This window comes from Lampetra fluviatilis, chromosome 15, assembly GCF_964198595.1.
Source record: "Lampetra fluviatilis chromosome 15, kcLamFluv1.1, whole genome shotgun sequence".
Lineage (NCBI taxonomy): Eukaryota > Metazoa > Chordata > Hyperoartia > Petromyzontiformes > Petromyzontidae > Lampetra > Lampetra fluviatilis.
In genome coordinates this window covers 6,444,181-6,464,139 of record NC_136289.1, presented here as the reverse complement: position 1 = coordinate 6,464,139, position 19,959 = coordinate 6,444,181, and the positions used below count along the sequence as shown (strand labels likewise).

At 44.5% G+C, this 19,959-nt stretch overlaps 1 protein-coding gene across 1 annotated transcript in view; it reads right to left on the bottom strand.

Moving 5' to 3' along the window:
* Positions 1 to 19,687, bottom strand: part of ANAPC10 (anaphase promoting complex subunit 10) — a 47,470-nt gene extending 27,783 nt beyond the window's left edge. The window contains exons 1-4 of the mRNA XM_078863003.1: positions 19,607 to 19,687; positions 11,396 to 11,523; positions 10,668 to 10,758; positions 7,812 to 7,932 (exon numbers count right to left, since the gene is read on the bottom strand). Coding sequence (XP_078719129.1) covers positions 7,812 to 7,932; positions 10,668 to 10,758; positions 11,396 to 11,504 — 321 coding nt within the window. The 5' untranslated portion in view covers positions 11,505 to 11,523; positions 19,607 to 19,687. The remainder of the gene's footprint in view (positions 1 to 7,811; positions 7,933 to 10,667; positions 10,759 to 11,395; positions 11,524 to 19,606) is intronic.
* Between the last annotated feature and the right edge of the window lie 272 nt (positions 19,688 to 19,959).

Sequence of the window (19,959 nt, the reverse complement as noted above, 5' to 3'; positions counted from 1 at the left end):
TTTTTAAATGCTAGAAATGTTGCCCATTATCACGTGGTGATGATTAATATCTTGATCATGATAGCACTTTTAGCTAGGGCTTTCCAAATGTTTACAAACAGTAAAAATTATAAACATTACCAAACGGCAAGATCTACACAGCCCTACATGCCAAAGTATTCAATAGGATGCTTGAGATAGTAGAGATGGCATTCATCTATGCAGGAATTATACATTAAGCTTAACTAAACGTGTGGAAAAAAAGCCATTTTTATGTGTTTCAAATGTTCTTCGAGGCCAGCAATAATAAGCGGGGATAAAACTGAACAGGTACTGTGAACGGCTCGCAATTCCTTGCCTTTGCTTGCCATTGCAGTAGCTCTGAGCAACGGCAAAACTGAGCAGAACTCCACGGTGCGCGCTTATAGAGGATGCCCAACAACAACCCGGCAATCGCCAGCATGCCAGCTATATTATTATTTTGATTTAAAACGTTCGTGACTGCAGGGATTCATATTCTTGGTTCTTTCGGTAAAGTCACGTAGAAGGGAAATAATAAAATAATATTTTATTATTATTAGAAGGGAAATAATAAAATAATATTTTCTTTTTATTCTTTTTCCCTTCTACGTGACTTTACCGAAAGAACCAAGAACACATTATTATTATTATCTAATGCCCAAGTGGTAGTGGCAGCGGGTGGTGGCAGGGCTACGCAATGGAAAAAATGCAAACATTTGTGTGGTTAAAGAGAACTGCAATTAAATTGTGGCCAGCTAGGATCAACTCCTGACAGCGTATATATCTGCAACCAGACTTGCAGCAGATGCTCATTGGCAATCATCACCACCACTGCAGTCGGGTGAATTCTCACCAGTCCTGTTATGACGTTGGTGCTGTTAAACTCCTCTTATCCGCAACCCTAGTGCCTGTTCTTCCGATTAACCTGCAGACCCCAACTGAACTGTAAAAACTGCAAATATCCATGCTTTTTTTGTGAATCACAGGAGTTTTGGCAAGATTCGTCATGTTTTCTGTTTTACTCTCCCTGTGAAAGAAGCACCCAGGGGCGGTTCGCCACAGAGCGCTACATCTGCTAATTGTTCACAGATAAATATAATGTATGTATAACTTATTTCGCACCATACGAAACACATCTCAAACAGTAGCTAATTCTGAGGATAAGGAGAGTGCATGGCTAAAGGGGATCCCTTCGAATATGCGTTCTGTTGTACAAGTTGATCCACGTAAAAGTATTTTGGAAGCATCAACCTTTATCCCATTGTCTGTAAATGTTCACGGAGAATAGGACATGCACGCCATACTCATCCTACTATCCGGGTTTATCCGTTGTGGAGAAGAGGAGTTCCATAGTGCGGTGTGAATGACGAGCTGATGAGATGCTCTGCTCCTCGAGGGCAGTGCGTTCCAATTAGAGGGGGTGACCATTCATGGGATTTGCACTGAGCAGCACCAGCAGCATACATCAGGTGACACAGTGCAGTTGATAAGTGTGTGTGGCTTAGTGGGATTTAACAATTCACATCTGCTATTTCCGATGAATTGTCATACGACCCGCATTCAACTACAGTGGCATATTCAAGTGTGAATGTTAAATAGTTATTTTTACATGTACAATTCAGGGCATGTATCGTCAGACCAAGAATATATCTGAACAGTGTGATGCGACTCATCGTTGCATCCGCAGTGACTATTGTGAATGGCGTGTTCCTCTTTCAAAAGGTCTAATGCTGTCAAAGATGAGCTCCAGTCGCATGACTGTGGCGACTGTGCTCAGAGGGAAGCTCGCCATCCCAGAAATTCCACTCGTCCCTAAACAATGAGAACCTCGTGCACGGAGAATGAGTGTAACGAAATGTGATGGGACAAGGCCACCCACAACTTTGCTGACCAAGCATTCCCCACTCATGAGCACTCGCCGAGAGCAGCGCCGTGACTCATAACCACCCGAAGGGGAGCCGCAAGGAAAAGATCGCCCTCACCACCTTCAACATCCTCCATGGGACTTTCTCCCCCATCCCCTTTCTCCCCTCTCATCTCACTCTACTCCCCTTCACGCATTCCGGTGACAAATGCGGGTTTTTTTCGTCTGTCTAAGACCCCAGTCAAATTCACTCGGCGGATTGTCGCTCAGTCTCCCCTGCACTGGCCACACAGTCTGGAAGTCACCACCCTAGACTCGCTGATCCCTGCTCCAGTCCAGGCACAACACCTTCTTAGAATCCTTGCCTGTGACTGTCTATCTCGTCTCAAAAAACAAGACGTATAATATTCTTAGGTTTTTTCGGTAAAGTCACGTAGGTAAAACATTAAAATTAATAAAAGTAAAATAAAATAAAAATCACGACGTTTCGGAGGCAACACAAGCTTCCGTCTTCAGGTGGAACCGTCACAGCCACGACGGAAGCTTGTGTTGCCTCCGAAACGTCGTGATTTTTAATTTATTTTACTTTTATTAATTTTAATGTTTTACCTACGTGACTTTACCGAAAAAAACTAAGAATATGAATCCTTGCAGTCACGAAAGCTTCAAATCAAGACGTATAATCCTTGAAATATTTATTTTCCTCCTGAAGCACGTGTCTCACTTTTGTATAACACATTGAGTGTCGTCGTCGTTGTTGTTGCAGCATCGAGATACTATACCAAACAAAATTGTACCGTGTAAAGGCCATCACACGGGTGCTGCCATTACTATCAACCAACACATGTGTGTTCCCCGTTTGCGTGAGGATAGACAACTTGCGCAGACCTAACGCGGAACTCTTTGTTTGCTGTGGGAGTGATCGGCTTTCTAGGTTCGCACACTGAAGATACACACACACGGGTGCGTTGGGTCACAGTGATATGTCATCGAGAAGGACGTCTATAATACATCATAAATAGAGAGCCTTATCAATACACTGTTGAATGCATGCCATCAGGGGTTGTTTAACCATACTTTACCACGCTGGTCAGCTGGGGTTTTTTCAAGCGGGATAGGGGGGTGTGCGGGGGGCAAGACCCTTTCAGATATTGGGTTAGCCGTGGCCGGGCAGCAGCAGGTTTATAGTGCAGTGCGCAAACCACTGTGCCACCGCCCCAACTGCACATTTTATATGTATTTACAAAAGTGTTATGTTTTAATATGAACATTATGGCGGTCCCCCTTGGTACCATAGTACCCTGGCTCTCGCACAATGTCCGTGATGCAGTCATGTTTAGTCTGTTGATGGTCGGCGATGCGGCAATCGACTCATCTCGACGAGCTGTACACGATGTACCACTATGGTGCGTACGAGCATTCAGGGCTTCAGCGCAATCGTCCTCGCTGCGTTTAGACATCGCGGAGTAGCACTGATTTCGGATTGATTGGTACCCCAGTCGCGGAGTTAAGTACACTCCTGGAAAGAATAGTGTCCCAGAAATAAAATATTTAATTGCCTCGGCCATTTAGTATTATTTGATACCCCAGGGTACCGCCATAAGGATCATATGAGCATTCTGGATTACAAAAGTTGTTTTATTGGAAGTGCATAATAGACATGCTCTGTTGTCTCAGGAACACTGCAACACATCACATTTTAAATGAACGAAAAGAAACAAAGAGGCAACGTTCTATTTAAGAGAGACAGCCTGGGCTTGAACGCAATCCAAAGTGATCACGATGCCGAGTGGCACTCCCATGACCACAGTTTTATCAGAAACGGCGAGGTATTTTGGAGAAGGAATTTTACGGGGAAAGTTTATATATTTTCCTTTCCCTTGGGAGAAATGTGACTCGCTGCGAATAGTTTGGCGCTCGCCGTGAATATGCCAGGCAGGCGAAGGCCGCTTCTAATGGAGGGAATTTGAGGGCTCCGTCGTCTCGTTTGTTCGCGAGTGAGCGAGCAGCCCAAACCAAATTAACACCCCTACGGAGAAAAACCGAGCCCTTTAAGAAGTTCTCTCTCAGCAAAAATAAAAAAAAAATTCTGACTCCTCGCTCTCAGCTTGCAGATTTCAATAATGGAAATCAGTAGGAATGCGTCGCCTCTGAGAGATGCAGTATATGGGTAGATCGTCCATCAACAATTACGTACAATTGAATTTAATTTGTTATCATGAAAATAGAATGTGATTTATTTAAACACTAAAGTATCACTGAGGGTCAATCATTTTTCAGGAGAATATTTGCCATGGGGAGCAACAGCGTAGTGGTAAGCATGTTGCGCTATGAACCCAGCGACCTGAGTTCGCTTCCTGGTCATGACGAGTAGTGAGTGATATCTGGACCAGTTTAGGTTACCACCTTCACCAAACCAGCGTTTTTGAAGTATGGTGAAATAACCCCTATTACCGACATGGCGTGGGGTGACCTTAATCCAGGATTGCCATGTTTTTCCACGTCTATTGGCAAGTGTTTTGCATGTGGGAAGTAGTCGGAGAAAAACCATGCAACTACACCACCGCTTTTAATTATAATCCCTCTCTTCATCGCAACCACTGTCATCTTATGCACAATTTCATGATCGCTGTAAAGCAGCTTTAGAATAAGGCACGATATAAATCTATACATGATAAGGGAGGCTACAAATCTGCGCAGACACGTTCACAAACCCACTTGATGTGCTGCCATCTGAGCATTTTGCAGCCCAGTGGATTTGGGAGTTTTCCAATTCCATGTAATTCAACAACCATTGCCGCTCAAGTTGTGAATTACAGGCTAATGCATCCTGGAAGCAGCGTTAACAATATCTGGTTGGAAAAAAACCTCTCCACACACCAGGATCTGCTAGGGTGTTGCAGTGGTGAGATGTTAACTATCTCACCTGGTAAACTGGTCGTGGGTTCGATCCTGACCCTGACGCCTGTATATTTGGAGTTTGCCCATTCTCCCCGTGGTCACATGGATTTTTCTCAGGGTGCTCGGATTATTTCCTCCACATTTAGAAAAATGTGTTAAAGTATGGCTGCTATACATTTCCACGTGATAAGCCACTTCTTGTTGAGCTATTACTTGTGGTCAAGTCGCTTGTTAAAAAGAGCAATGTAGCTCCGTGGGCCTTAACCCGGTAAAATAAAAAATAGTTCGTAGTTTGAATTTTAGGTACACAGCTAATGAAATCTGGATAGAGTTGCGGTGGTAACCTCACTGGCTACTCACCTCAGAACTCTACGGACTCCCACCTTCCCTGAAATAAAGGACTGCTGAAATAATTGATTGAATGCATGACGAAGTACAGACGTTTTGAAAATTAAAAATATTTTTTGACAAAAAATGCTAATAGCCGAGTGGAAATGGGGTTGCACTTAATCAGTCATGGAATGCAAATCAATTAAAGTATTCCACAGTGGCTGGCTTGGCGATGATGTCATGGGCTGGCCTCGCTAATTGAAGGTTTGCCGTCTGAAAGTTTGAAACCTGATCCTGGGCCAGGTAACCATTAGAGAGCATGGCATCATAAAGAAAACAGACTGAGACGTTCACTCCTTTGACATTATCATCACATTTACTCGCCTCTCCACTCAGCATCACTGATTAGCTCAATTACACTCCAACTTCCTCTCAACCTTTTTCAATGTTTCTTTTCCTTTATATGTATAATGTTCTTTAAGCTCTTGTTGCTATTGGAAACTTTTGTTTTAACTGTTCAATGGAAATAAAAGCAGCGTGGTCTTCACTCAAATTCTTATTTTCTTGACCCGTCTTTGGAGAATGACGCATTAAGGAGACATCCTACAAACTACAAAAAGAATGTACTTTCACAACAGTACGTCTTCATCACTTCAACACTCCAAACAATGAACTTTATTTAGAACCAATTCAGTAAAAACAAACGAAAGCTATTCATTCATTATTTTTCCCAGAAAGAAAAAAAAACAGTGAGCAAATTGTATAATTTCTTATTTTTTCCCCCGCACTGTGGAATATTACCCCCAGAAGGGCTTGAACAAACACACACCTAGCTTCAGCTGTTAATGCTATGCAATGTGACGGCTGTCAGAATGTCCTCACCTGCCTCGCCAGACTGGAAAAGCAACGCATTAGAAACGGCTGGGCCCTCAGGGAGTCTAGCCTTCTGTCCCGTCTTCCTGTCGACTCTAAATCCCACGGGGGGGCCTCCATACAAGTCTAGCCTCCTGCGGAGACTGGTCCCCTGGCTTGCGGCCAATTTACTCCAACACCATCGCTTCACCTGTCTGAAAAACTCATGGGGGGCATTCTTGTAAACAAGCTTCACCGCGTTTAGCAGCGCCATCACGCACTGAATTAACGTGTTCAATAAATCCGGCAAGGTCTCTCTCTCAAAGAAAGGAAAAATGTAGCGCTCGACTTAATGGTGCCAGACCGCACAGAGACATCGAAATATGAATTCTAACCCAAATGTCGGTGAGCAAACTTCCAATCGTCATCATGGAAATGGAAGATTCTGAAACAGAGACACCGCATGAAATTGGACAGTTTTTTTAAGTCGGTCTGTCACACCACTGGTTTAGTCTGCCAAGCAAAATTAAGCACATTAAAGTGTCAAACTGGGCGGCATTGTTATTCCTAGAACTTCACACGTCTTGACCTTGTGCGTCACTTTTTAGCGCGTTTAACTAAAAATCCGCGCGATGAATGTGAATAACCTATGTCGTGAAGTCAATGCACTGTAGGAAAAAACCTCCCACCAGTCGATACCACGGCAAGATGCAAGTTCAACAAAAAGAGCTGCCTCCTCGCTCATACGTCTCGCCCAAATGTTAAAGGGAGGTGAATAGATGCAAGGAAACTGGAGTAGGCTTTCGCATGTGGGAAGGTAATTAATTGGTGCCTCCATAATGAGGGTTTACATCAACCTGCCAACTCCATTGAACTACAGCGTAATCCGTGCTTGAAAGAAACAACTATGAAACAACTATGGTGAATAGTGGTGGTAAGCATGGAGTAGACCATAAACATTTACACCCATTTTACAAGACCGCTTGCAAATAAATCTGTACCACAATGTATATACATATATAGCGCTGGCTAAAATAAGCTGAATATTTCACACCAACAATACGTTACAGTTACCTGCCTTTCTTATAATTTAGCATTCAACTTTGTAAGCACTGTGCGCTCACCACTAAAGTGCCATTGTCTATAAAAACAAATAAAGGCCCCTCTTGCAACTAAATCCAAAACACACCCTTGGCACACTCCCTATAATCGCCATACAATTTGCACGCTACTTTACTTTGATTCAACAAATTGTCAACATTAAGGTTCAAGATTGCTTCTCAAATAGATGCTCTAACGTCCATTGTAGCACATCTTGGACCCTTAGCCCACTGCATAACACACAACAATTTTGCAACCTGCAGCCGGATGAGGGCCTCCCCCACCTTGCCGTGCTTGTCAGTGCAGATTTATGAAGGCGGAGAGCAAAAACGTTGGAGCAGAGTATTGCAAGTGCCCTCTGCTGACCACGGAGCCCCGCAGTAGCCTACAACAACCTGTTATGCATGGCGGCCGCCTATCCAAATCCTATCCGCGATTAAGCTCGCCGAGTTTCCGCTGTCCGACAAGATCGGCAAAATCCTGAAAGACTTGTTCAGAGGCAGCGCAAAACATATCCGGATCAGAAATAAGCAACTCCTGCACGCACGATTCGACGCGTGCATTCCGAGCCTGATAATGGGGATTTTAACAGCTGAAATAAAAAATCGGTTACATCTCTATTGTTCACAACTTCAGTGACAGTGGTTGGATGATTTAAGAGGTGTGTATCGGACACATTCCTATTATTCACAACTACAGTTACAGTGGCTGGGTGACTTAAAAGTTGGGCGAGTGAACCAAAAGCCGGTGTGTGGACTCCTACCTGCACATCCTGGAGGTCATGGAAGTTATTGCCGACGCGGATGGAGATGCGGCTGGGCGTGTAGCTCTCGTCAGCCTTGTAGTCCGCGTAGATGCACACCATCTTCACCGTCGTTTTCCTCCTGGAGGAGGCCAAACGAAACGCAACAAACAAAAAAACGTCGCCGCACAACCACGCGCTTCACGGTGGCCCCCCGGCAAGGCGTGAAAATGACCTTGTGGAGAACGTTAAATACCCTCACGTCATCGTGAGAGCGAGCAAGAAGTCGACCCACAACCCGGTTGTCGTGATTTCCTCGTAACCAATTTCCTGCTGAAATTGCGCATGAAGCTAATATCCTGAGTGGTAGAGGCTTGACCCGTCTGGTGACTTCGAGCACCACTCCGCCCCCCCGAGTAAAAACAAGGTTGGGTTACAAAAAACATATATACCAGGGAATTAAACAGGGCTCATTATTCACATTTTTGGCCTGAAACTCTTAATGAAGTCAAACCTTTTCAATGTTGCATGTATGTTAATGTGCATTATTAACTTCCCAGTTTTATTTTGACTTCGATGTAACCCCAACAAAGTTAAGGAATGCAGACATCTTTCGATCCATTGTCTTCGGCAATTGGTAATCTAAAACCACAGGCATGCAGCCAAATATCCATGACTACACCCACAGCCGACTAAAATACCACTAAACCACCAATTCATACAGTTTCTTAGTTCTATAAATCCAACATGTAGAATACTTATAAGTTTGCAGAAGCTGGTGATTGAATATATTTTTCTATTTCAAAAAATTACAATTCGATTTTACCGCATTTGATGAATGATAAAAAAGCATATCACAAGCTGTGATATAACACGCAAACATCGTGTCATTACATATATAAATTCACTCATTCAAACTACAAATACTTTTCGCAAAGTAACCCCGGAGGAGACCCGAGTTCGAAGCCTTGCCACGGCCAACGTATGTATGTATGTTGAACTTCTTTCGTGCCATACGTAACCAACCACACTAATCGGAGGTGCGGGGGGAAGGACAACACACTCAACACAAAAAGCTATTCTTCATTAAATGAGTTTTAAATCTAGATATAATAGTGCATCGCTCAAGTGGCTTCCGAATATCGGGAGGAGGAGCGCGTTCCAGACGGTGAAGAAGGGCGTTTGAAAGCGCGCCATGTGGTGACCACCGCGTTTATTCGTGGCCAGCCAAAAGACGCCGCTGCGACGATGACCGGAGTTCACGTGATGGGTTATGCTCCTTGAGGAGATTGGCAAGTGTTGTTATCTGATTTGACTCTAGCCCCCCCTTCAAAAACACCCATGATGGACACAGCGTTTTGCCAGAATATGTATTACCAAGATTGATAAGACACATTCATTCATTCATGTGGAGTTCACATTAGATGTTTTTTTAACTACAGGTTTTCCAGAGCGAGTACAATATGCTTTCCTTGGCTTAGCTTTTTATGTACATGCAAAAATTCTTTACGATATTCACATTTTTTGGCAAAAACACTTCAATTCTGATCAAATTTTTGACGTAATTATCCTCGATCCAACTCACGAATCATTACGCGAACATGCTGCCAATCAAACACGTTCAAATATTTCCACGGCTCCCGACGCATTTTGGAAATTTCACGACAATCTGTGTCCAAGACGTAATTTTGCCAAGGCCACTAATACCGGTAACGTCCTATGGTAAAAAAAGTTGGACCAAAACAGTCCCCCATAGCACCCATACGGAAACCATTTATGAAATGTTATTGGCAGTTATTAGCATTTCTGCCAAAACTATGCCACTCCAGGCAAATCCACAAGACTGCCGAGCGTGAAAGTCACTGAAGAGCAGTTTAAACGCCCCTCGAAAAAGGGGCCCTCCACCTGCCGCAGCGAGTGCCACATGAAAGACATTCCTCTTTTCTCATCTGTAAAATATTGATCACTTAGCAAGCCGCCATCGCTGTTAAAACGCCAAAGTAATGCGACTGTGCAATAGACTGTGCAAAACTTAGCTGTGGCACAGGGGACGCAGAGGCGCACCACACTGCATTCTGGTGACCAACACCAGATTTAAGGACACGTACTTATACGGCAATTCCGTCAGTTGGCTACTGGATGGAGACCTTTCGATGCTGTGCGGGTCAAGGGGGTAACTTGACCATACTTCCCCATCCTGGCCATTCTAGGGTGGTAAAAATGGTGTGCATAACTTTGTAAACATAGCGGTAGAGTACAATGGTTTTTGATGCACTGCCCATTGGCTACCACATTCTGATAAACTCCCCCCCTCTCCTCCTCCTTAACTTGTATTTAAGAGCTTGCATCTAGGAATCCCTGCCTCACTTGATGCAGCAAATCTGGCTGTGACAGTCCCACCTGATGACGGAGACTTGTGTTGCCTCCGAAACGTCGTGATTTTATTATTTAATTTTTATTAATTTTTATTTCATTTTTTTTACCTACGTGACTTTACCGAAAGAACTAAGCGTATAAATCCTTGCAGTCACGAAAGCTTCAAATCTAGAACTGTCCTCTGCTGTTCAAAACGCTGCTCCGCAGTCTACAGCCTTTAACATCTGTGTGTAGTGTTCCGCCTTCCAACGATGTCGAGGCTTAACCTTGCGTAGCTTCCAAGCTTGGGCATATTCCGGGTGATTTGGTCATAGTTGTATTACTGGACATCTGTGAAAAAGAGCTTCATAGCTCATCTGTTTTCTGCAAGATAAATACATATTTGGATTCTGTGTTTAACAACGTGCATGAAAGATCTGGCCATGCATCTTGCCCCTTGACTACACCACCATGGGCAGCAGTGGAGGGCAAGGCGAACCTCGGCTGACTACAGGCTCTCACCTGAACTGGATGTTGACCAGGTGCGGCTGGGAGCCATCCGACTGCCAGTACGTCTCCAGGTTGTCATCCCGCAGTTGATCCACGCCAAATCCTGGTGGTCACAGTGGCATAGGTGAGCAGGTAATGTCACGTTAAGAACAAGGACTTGAGAGTCGTATACTACAATGAACAGAAAACGTGCACATAGGGCAAGTTAACGGTCTTGGGGTACTGACGAAATGACTTTGTGTCCAACCAAAAGGCTATTGCAAGACACAGAAACGAGACTCGCTACATGCACGTTACAGGGATGCCTATGGCACTTTTTGCCTGTGGCTGTACCTCCCCTCATCTGCTTCCCATTCATTGCCCCTGCCCACCAGGTTCTCAGAGCTATATAATCTGCAGAGATCAAGGTAACTGAACAACCCAGTGTCACAACAAAAAAATATAACGTGGAAAATTAAACAAACATCAACGTTATCAAGTGTCTCCCATGCCCTGTACGAATATTAACAGAATATTTTAAATACAAAGTCTGATTGTTAAAGTGGTTAAGTTGGCAGTGCATCATCCGCACAATATGCGAGTGGCCCAAGCGGAATTGGAGAGGGGAATGCGTATCTTTCAATCGGTCTTGTTTTTGTTAAATGCGGCGCTGCTCATCCTATAAGCAGCGGCAGTGGAATGAGGGAAGCGCAAAGGCTCACGGCATTGGTAATGACAAGAGCCATCTGTCGAAGACTCACCAGGCTTGCAGGAGGAGAGCGACCACACAGCCTGGGAGCCAATCTCCCGCACTCGCCCCGTCCTCTCCAACTTCTTGGGGTCTTCACCTGCTGGGGTTTTGCTGTTCATAGTGACGTTTGCTGAAATCCTGAAACCATAAACCACGCATCTCATTGCTTGGCATTCATTACACCGACAACATTCTGGGAGATCCCTACCCGGGCTGCAGATTCAACCAAGGATAAAATACAAGAATTCCCCCATCATTATTAGGATCCTAAATGATTTTTCTTCAGCCTACCTCTCACCTCACTCTACTCTCAAACTAATACACCAAGGCATACTGAAAATATAACCCCTTGTGAACTTCCGCGCAGTCAGTGGTGGCTCTTTATTCTCAGATACCCGTCACGTTTGCAACTCTCTCTCTGCTGCACATTTGCATGACCAACTCCCTCTCGATCTCAAGATCTTTCCCTTCTCCTTCGATGTTCACTCATTTTTCAATCACACCTCCACCTTCTTCCTACCTCAGGCCATCCCCAAGTGCGGGTATGTTCCTCTACCATGTATTGTACTTTCTTTTCATAACAATGACAAAGTTAATCTTCTTGGTTCTTTCGGTAAAATCACGTAGAAGGAAAATAATAAAAATAAAACATAATAAAATAATTCTCACGACGTTTCGGCCACAACGCAAGCAGCCGTCTTCAGGTGGAGAACAGGTCTGTCAAGTACTTGTTCTCCACCTGAAGACGGCTGCTTGCGTTGTGGCCGAAACGTCGTGAGAATTATTTTATTATGTTTTATTTTTATTATTTTATTATTTTCCTTCTACGTGACTTTACCGAAAGAACCAAGAAGATGAATCCCTGCAGTCACGAAAGCTTTAAATCGAAATGACAAAGTTGCATTGAAAATAATCAATCTAAATACTGTACGTTTAGAGGAATATCCAAGATGATGAGAGTCAAATTCTCCTGCAAGGAAATGGGGCAAATGCGGCAAGGTTACAGAGTTCCGTGCAATCGAGGGGTAAACAAAGTTCGTCCGTGCACACTGCCAATTTGGAAGGAACAGAACGTTTCGTAGCGGCGGCGGCCTCTAAAACTCGAGGATGTTTCCCGGGAACACTTAAACACAAAGGCACCTGTGTAGAGAAATGTGACGCAAGTTTTCATGCCTCCCTTCCAAGTGTTGCAGTAACTCAACAGCGAGGAAGAGATTGCCACAATTCGATACATTGACTTATTACTCATCCTGTCCTCACATTGTCAGTCACTATTTGTCAACAGGTGACGTGATGGGAAAGACCTCCCGGTTTCAACATTCCACGCCGCCAATGGTCGACCCATCTACCGAATCAGCACCGGGCACGGCCGGATGCGGCCACCTGATGCACAAATGGCAAGTCAAAAATATGGCGGACTGCGAGTGTGGCCACAAATCCCAAACCATCAACCACATTCATCTTCTTGGTTCTTTCGGTAAAGTCACGTAGAAGGGAAGTGATAAAATAATAAAAATAAAACATAATAAAATAAAATAATTCTCACGACGTTTCGGCTACAACGCAAGCAGCCATCTTCAGGTGAAGAATGAGACACTGTCAAGCTTGGCAATGTCTCATGAGACACTGCCAAGCTTTGTCCTTGAAACTGCCAAGCTTGGCAGTGTCTCATTCTTCACCTGAAGACGGCTGCTTGCGTTGTAGCCGAAACGTCGTGAGAATTATTTTATTTTATTATGTTTTATTTTTATTATTTTATAACTTCCCTTCTACGTGACTTTACCGAAAGAACCAAGAAGATGAATCCCTGCAGTCACGAAAGCTTTAAATCGAAACATCAACCACATTGTAAACAGGCTGCTGTGTTCACCCATTTAAAGGAGGAATGGACGAGATCCACTCTGCTTCTGAACAGACAATTGAGTGGATAACAAATCTAAAATTACATATTGAATCTGCTGCTCTTAATCCATATGAAAGAAGAAGTTGGGAAAGACTCGAAGTGCATTGCTCGTGTGAATCTGGTTAAAGTAGCGCTTCAAAGAACATCGCAATACAGGATATGTAAGAACATTGTTAGCCATATTTTAAAATAAGAAATTGTTTCAATAATATTTTTGGGACCCTTTTTGCCAGTATCAAGAAAATATTTTACCCTTTCTGGAATAAATACAGGTGTTAAGATGTTCAAACATCAAATAGACATCTATTACAAAGCATCAAGGGTGCATTAATTACACATACTTGCGGTAAAACATACAAATATGCTTTGATAATGTATGCATTGTCCTTGAAACTGATAGGCCTACACCAGAGACAGTCTCTTGCATGGCTTTGTCTCACCGGTGCTATAGAGCATAGGCCACCAAAAGGCGAACAATACAAGGACAATGCAAACGCCAAAGTTGACAAGTTCTATTATTTCACGGAATACAGGGAGACCTTGCTTCGCACGACTCCACGGAACGCCGATCCGTTATACTGCTCTTCATTCTGCAGAAATGTTTTACAACAAAAAAACGAAATTTGATTATAACGAATTGTGGTCACGAGAGATGTTTTGCTATCGGTGCGTTTAGCCAGGTGAGAACTCACGAGACCAGACTAGAGTCTCAGGCACCACATAAAAGATCCGCCAACACAGAAATGTTGACCAAGGACATCACACCATGACCCCGATTGGGGAGCGCAGCAGCTCCAACCTCTATTCCCACCGCTGCCTTGCATGTGTAGGGGTGTTACGGGAGGAAAACGGACGGTTACACAGGGGTGTCCACAATCACGTCCACAACGGTTACCACCCTGTGGGGCTGTGGGGGGATGCTGTGATCCCACACAGCCCCGCCCCTCGGTGGCAAGTTGGTATAAAAGGCGGAGAGAGCCAGAGAGTTCGAGGCAGACGTTGGGAACGGGTCAAGATGAAGAACCAGTGAAGATCGAAGGCCAGCTAGCTAGTCCCTGGAACTCCTCTGGTCGCTGCCCTTCTAAGGGGCCGGCCAGAGCAAGCCAGCGGTGCGCGACTCCAGAGCCACGCAGGTCGACGTCCTTCTAAGGGCCGACTTCGTGTGGCTGGTAGTCGGGATCTGTGCCTAGCCAGGGCCAAGATCAGGTCGTCTCCTTGAGAGGACGGGTGTGAGAATAAGTGGGAGCTAGCCTGGGATTACTTACCCTTAATAAACGGGTGAAGGGGCCGCTACCTCTTCAGTTATACGCTGTACCTACATAAGTGTTAATACACGGGTGTTGCCTCACGCTCGACCGTCCCTGTCGTCACTACATATGCATGGACTTCTTTCGCACCATACGTGGCCCACCATGCTAATCGGAGGTGTACAGGAGAATGCACTCGTGAGTGCAGTACATAATACTTATGGTGTTAAAAAACATTTATTATTTAAATTAATGAAATCATGTTTACCATCTGTATTATTAATAGCGCCATTACCGATACCCCCAATGAAACCCTCATATATTGCTCATACGAAAGAAATAACGCTCTCAGGAACGCATCCCCATACATACAATGGCATAATGCCCCCTTTTAGTGCCAATTCGATCGCACTCCCTTCTCCAGGAACGCACCTTGAGCACTAAGCGAGGTCTGCCTGTACTGTATATTTAATAATAATTGTAATATGTATTTAACATTAGACATTTCAGTGTATGCGGATACTGGATATCAATTTTATTGTGAGATTAATAAAAAAAAACACACATTTAACGAATCATTTGGCATGCTTAAATTAACAAGGATAATTCACATTATTTTTTTAGGTACACACGTGTATTTGAAATAACACGCCTGGTGCATATACGTAACTTGAAGTGCCAACATTTTTTAAAGTTTCCCAAACAATAAACGACGACACGACCAGAGTATAAATTTGGTTTAGGGTTCTTTTCCACAATCCTCTCTACTCCCTCAGGTACAATAACAGCAAAAATATTTTAAGAGCTAACCTTGGGCCCTCCAGGCCAAACCTTGCCGAGAAGTAATTCACCTTCCAACACTAACAAATAAAAGAAAACGAGACCTCAAGCCTGTATTCCCATCATAAGCAGTCTTGTTTACTCCAAGCGTTACCATCCCCGTAGGTAGCTGCAAATCGCATCAACCCGGTGAATCTGCTGCATAGCTCAGTCGTCCCCAAATGTATCCATCCCGTAAGTGAAAGCAGAAATATTTTTTTTTTCTTCACCGCATCAACGGGGTCAAAAGGGAGCACTGGAATAGAAATTGTGAGGTGGGAGGGGGTGGTGTTATGGAAGTCACAATTTAATGTCATTATTCCTCATTGTCTCTCTTTTTTTCATACCGTGGGTGTGTCGCGTATTGGAATTGTAGTCTTGGCTACCATCAGCTTAATCCGTGCCTATCAGTAAAGCAAACACATTCCTGCGGAGGGAGCTGGTAGGAACGTTGGGTTGCTCGGTCAATGGCCAGGGTCAACGGCGGCGTGGTGTATTCCGCAACTATGCCCGACTGTGAGGGCGGGCACAAGCCGGCGTGAGTAGGTTAAACATTGAGTTTTATAAGGGCACCACGGGGTGACCAGCCCCTCCCCTCCCACCCAGCCCCACCCTCCCCACCCAGCCCCTCCCCACCCTCCCCACCCAGCCCGACCCCTCCTATTTTTTGATGCACGACGGACGGACACAATAATCCCCTGTGGGCTGGTGGAACCAGGTGGTTCCTACCAGTAAAACATCCTGTGCTTGCTGCTATGTAACATGACAGCCCTCAAAGGCTGCGAACAAGACCATCAGATTTTCCCCATCTTCTTGCCTTTGTGGTGATACACCTCGGCATGGGAGCGTTAGGACCGTGTTGGCAATAGCTTGGCCACGTGAATTACTCACAAGATAACATACCCTTTGGTATTAAACTACATAAGCAATTAAAGGGATAACAAAAATAGCTTATGTTTGTGTTAAGACTGTATCAGTGTAAACACTGTGCCAGTGTGTACAAAGCACATATACAATCAAGTGGCCAATTAAACTGAACACGTGATACACGATTTCGTAATTAGTTGTATTTCACTTGATTAAGAATGCTGGGGTTGTCAGGGTATACAGATGTGCAACAATAGAAAATGTAAACAATGACATGGGCTTGTTTCTTCATCCTCAAATCAAAAGCTCAGCTGCAAAAAAATTCCCAGAAAGAAAATCAATTCAAGAATTGTATTCAATTTCCAGAAATATGCCAGATTGATTTGGCCATTGGGCTAACTCACCATTAAGACACCAGGGATATAATACCGTATACATCTAATTGTTAACATTGAAGTGCTGACATTGAAAAAGCCAGTAAAACCCCAAACGTAACAAGCCCATCATAATGAAAGGCAAAGTGGAGGAGCGTGAAGTATTTGTTTTAATGCGAGGTTGTGTGGAATTTGACGCACGCAAAAATGCCACTGCCTACTTTAAACGTTAAGAGCTCTCTGCACACGCGAGAAAAATCCGCACAGCCACTGAGCGGACGATGCAATGCGAAAAAACAACGTGCTTATTAACAGACTGCGTGAAGGTGCACATTGACCGCTGTGAGAAACTGACCCCACAAACTGACTGCAACTGAAGGTCTGCTGGCTTTCACCATTAAATAGGGAACATATTTAGCTAGACATCTTCACACGCAATTCAAGCGATGAGTTGGTGAGGTTCTGCAAAGGACCGATGGGCCCCCCACCCCAACTATGGCATGAGATCGGTTTATTTGCCGGTTTAGCCCTTGACTTTTCAACGCTGCGTAGCTGTGCTTGAGCAGGCAACCTTTAGGAATTAACACGTTCTTTCGGAGTGGGCAGGTAGGAACTTGGTTGGACAGCGCATTCGTGCACGACAGATAGACAAATAATCCCTGGTGGGCAATGTGGGAAAAAAAGGTGTCAGTTTTGTTGCTAGATAGAAGGGTAAAAAAAAATAATTATCAATGTGGAACCTGTTGTTCCTACCTGTGTAAGTGTAGTGTATCGTGTCGTGTATAGTGTAGTGAGTAGGTTAAACGTTGAGTTTTATAAGGGCACCACGGGGTGACCAGCCCCTCCCCACCCAGCCCCACCCCACCCAGCCCCACCCCTCCCCATATTCACGACAGACAAATAATCCCTGGTGGGCAGTGTGGAACCTGTTGTTCATACCTGTAAAAGCAAAACTGCTGCAATTGCCAGGGACACTCACGATAACGTAAAATACGCACCGGTAAAACACAACATATCAATAGACTGTAGCACAACACACAGTACAACACTACACACACAATACAAAAAGTACACTACATAATACAGTTCACAAAAACCATACACTACAACAAAATAGACAGTTACATACAAAATAGGCAGTGTATTATGTGGTATAATACAGAATATTATCCAGCATAATACTTCTAGTACACTCATCACGCTACATGTATATTGTATTCCCAGTTCACTATACAATCATACGCAGTACACACACAATTATAGAGTTCACTTTATTACACAACCCACATGGTTTACCCCGTATTCTTGTACAGGGAAATTGAGTTTTCTCGTCCATATGGCCAATGCCATTTCAATGCGGGCAACAACAATTTTTTGTGTTTATCTCCCTGTGATGGGACTTTGTAGCTTTAACGTTGAGATGTATAAGGGGCACGGGGTGACCAATATGATCTGAATTTGTCTGTAACAAGATAGGCACTGATAAGGGGTTGACAGGTTTGCACTTGACACTACACACTACCATACACTCCTATACCCTACACTTTACTGTACCCTACACTATACACTACACTATCATAGCCGTCAATCCATACGATTTACCCCGTATTCTTGTACAGGGACATTGAGTTTTCAGGTCCATACAGCGTACAACCGTTTCAATACTGTCAACATCATGTCTATGTGTTTGTGTTTCTCTCCTTGTGATGGTACTTTGTAGGAAGAACGCTGAGATTAACATGGCACGGGATGACCAATAACATCTGAATTTGCCCACAATCAAAGGTAGTCCACTGACAAGTGCTTGGACGGGTAATGATACTGCAGCACCTCACGAAAGACAATCCACTCACTGCATTAAACAAAGGAGACAAATGCACCGTCCTCACAGCAGACAACGCTTCAGGGCCACAGAAGAATGCTCTTAGGTTTTTTCGGTAAAGTCCCGTAGTTAAAAATAAATAATAAGCATAATATAAATAATAATATTAATTATTTTATTTCTATTATTATTTCGATTATTTTTTTCTTTTATTTGTAACTACGTGACTTTACCGAAAAAAATAAATAATGCAAATAATATCAATATTATTTTATTAATTATATAAAACAAATTATTTCTATTATTATTTCGATTTATTTTTTACGTGACTTTACCGAAAAAAACCTAAGAGTATGAATCCTTGCGGTCACCAAAGCTTCAAATCCACAGAAGAATGCCACAGCACTTGGGGGCAAGGATGCCCCCCAAGTCGATGTGTGTGGCAGTGCCTCACCACGTGAACTTGCTACACCACAGTGATCACAACCACTGCCACACAGGGTAGCACTGACAGTCGTTCTAGAAGTATCGTACCGTGACCCAGGCAGTCGTCGTGTTACACAGCACACACAGCACACCTAGCACGGCTCACACAGTGAATTGTGTTCAAGTACAGAGCACACAGAGCGGACTGGAGGCCCTCCCCCCATGCATTGCGGTGAGGCCTAGCGACTCTAGACTTTAACAGGCTGTAGGGGCAAGTGCTGTTAACCCTATGAAGGCGATGTTTATTACACACCGTACACGGTACTCGATTGAGAGGATGAGGAGGCGTTAGGGGAGGCGCGTAGGGAGTTCGGATAATCGTCACCGGGTGTTGGTGGTGGGCCGTGTGCGGGAATCGAACTCGGGTCGCCGGGTTCGTAGCGTAGCGCTAACGACTACGACACCACCGCTCCCCCTCGCAGCAGCAGCAGCAAACACCACACGCGGCGCAGGGAAGCAGCACAATGACCCGCAGAACACAAGGCGCACAACAAACACAACGCGCACACCACCACCAACCACTAACACCACCAACCACCACCCACAACCACCTACCAACCACTAACACCACCCACAACCACCTACCAACCACCACCACAACCACCACCACCAACCACCACAACCACCACCAACAACCACCACCACCAACAACCACCAACACCAACCACCAACAACCACCACCACAACTCAATCGCGAACTCACACGCTGAGGCGAGCGCCTGGACGCGGCCTCTCCGGGAGCCACACAAATTTGAGCGGCGGCGTCAAAGTATCGCGAGACTTCGCGAACCAAAGACCGGCTCGCGGGAATTCAAGCTGACGCGAGACTTGCATTCAAATCGGTGGACGGGGTTCGCGCGCGCGCCCCCCCCCCGCCCCGCCCCCAATTGCCTACCTACCACATTAACATAATGTCTCATTAATTAACAAACAAAACATGTATTAATTTTGTCGCGGATTAATTGTATCCTGTTGCAGAGCGACTCCGCTCTCTGCCCCACAAAGTGGTTCCGGTTTGCGAGCTCCCACGACGTAAAACCGAACGTTGCAACGTTA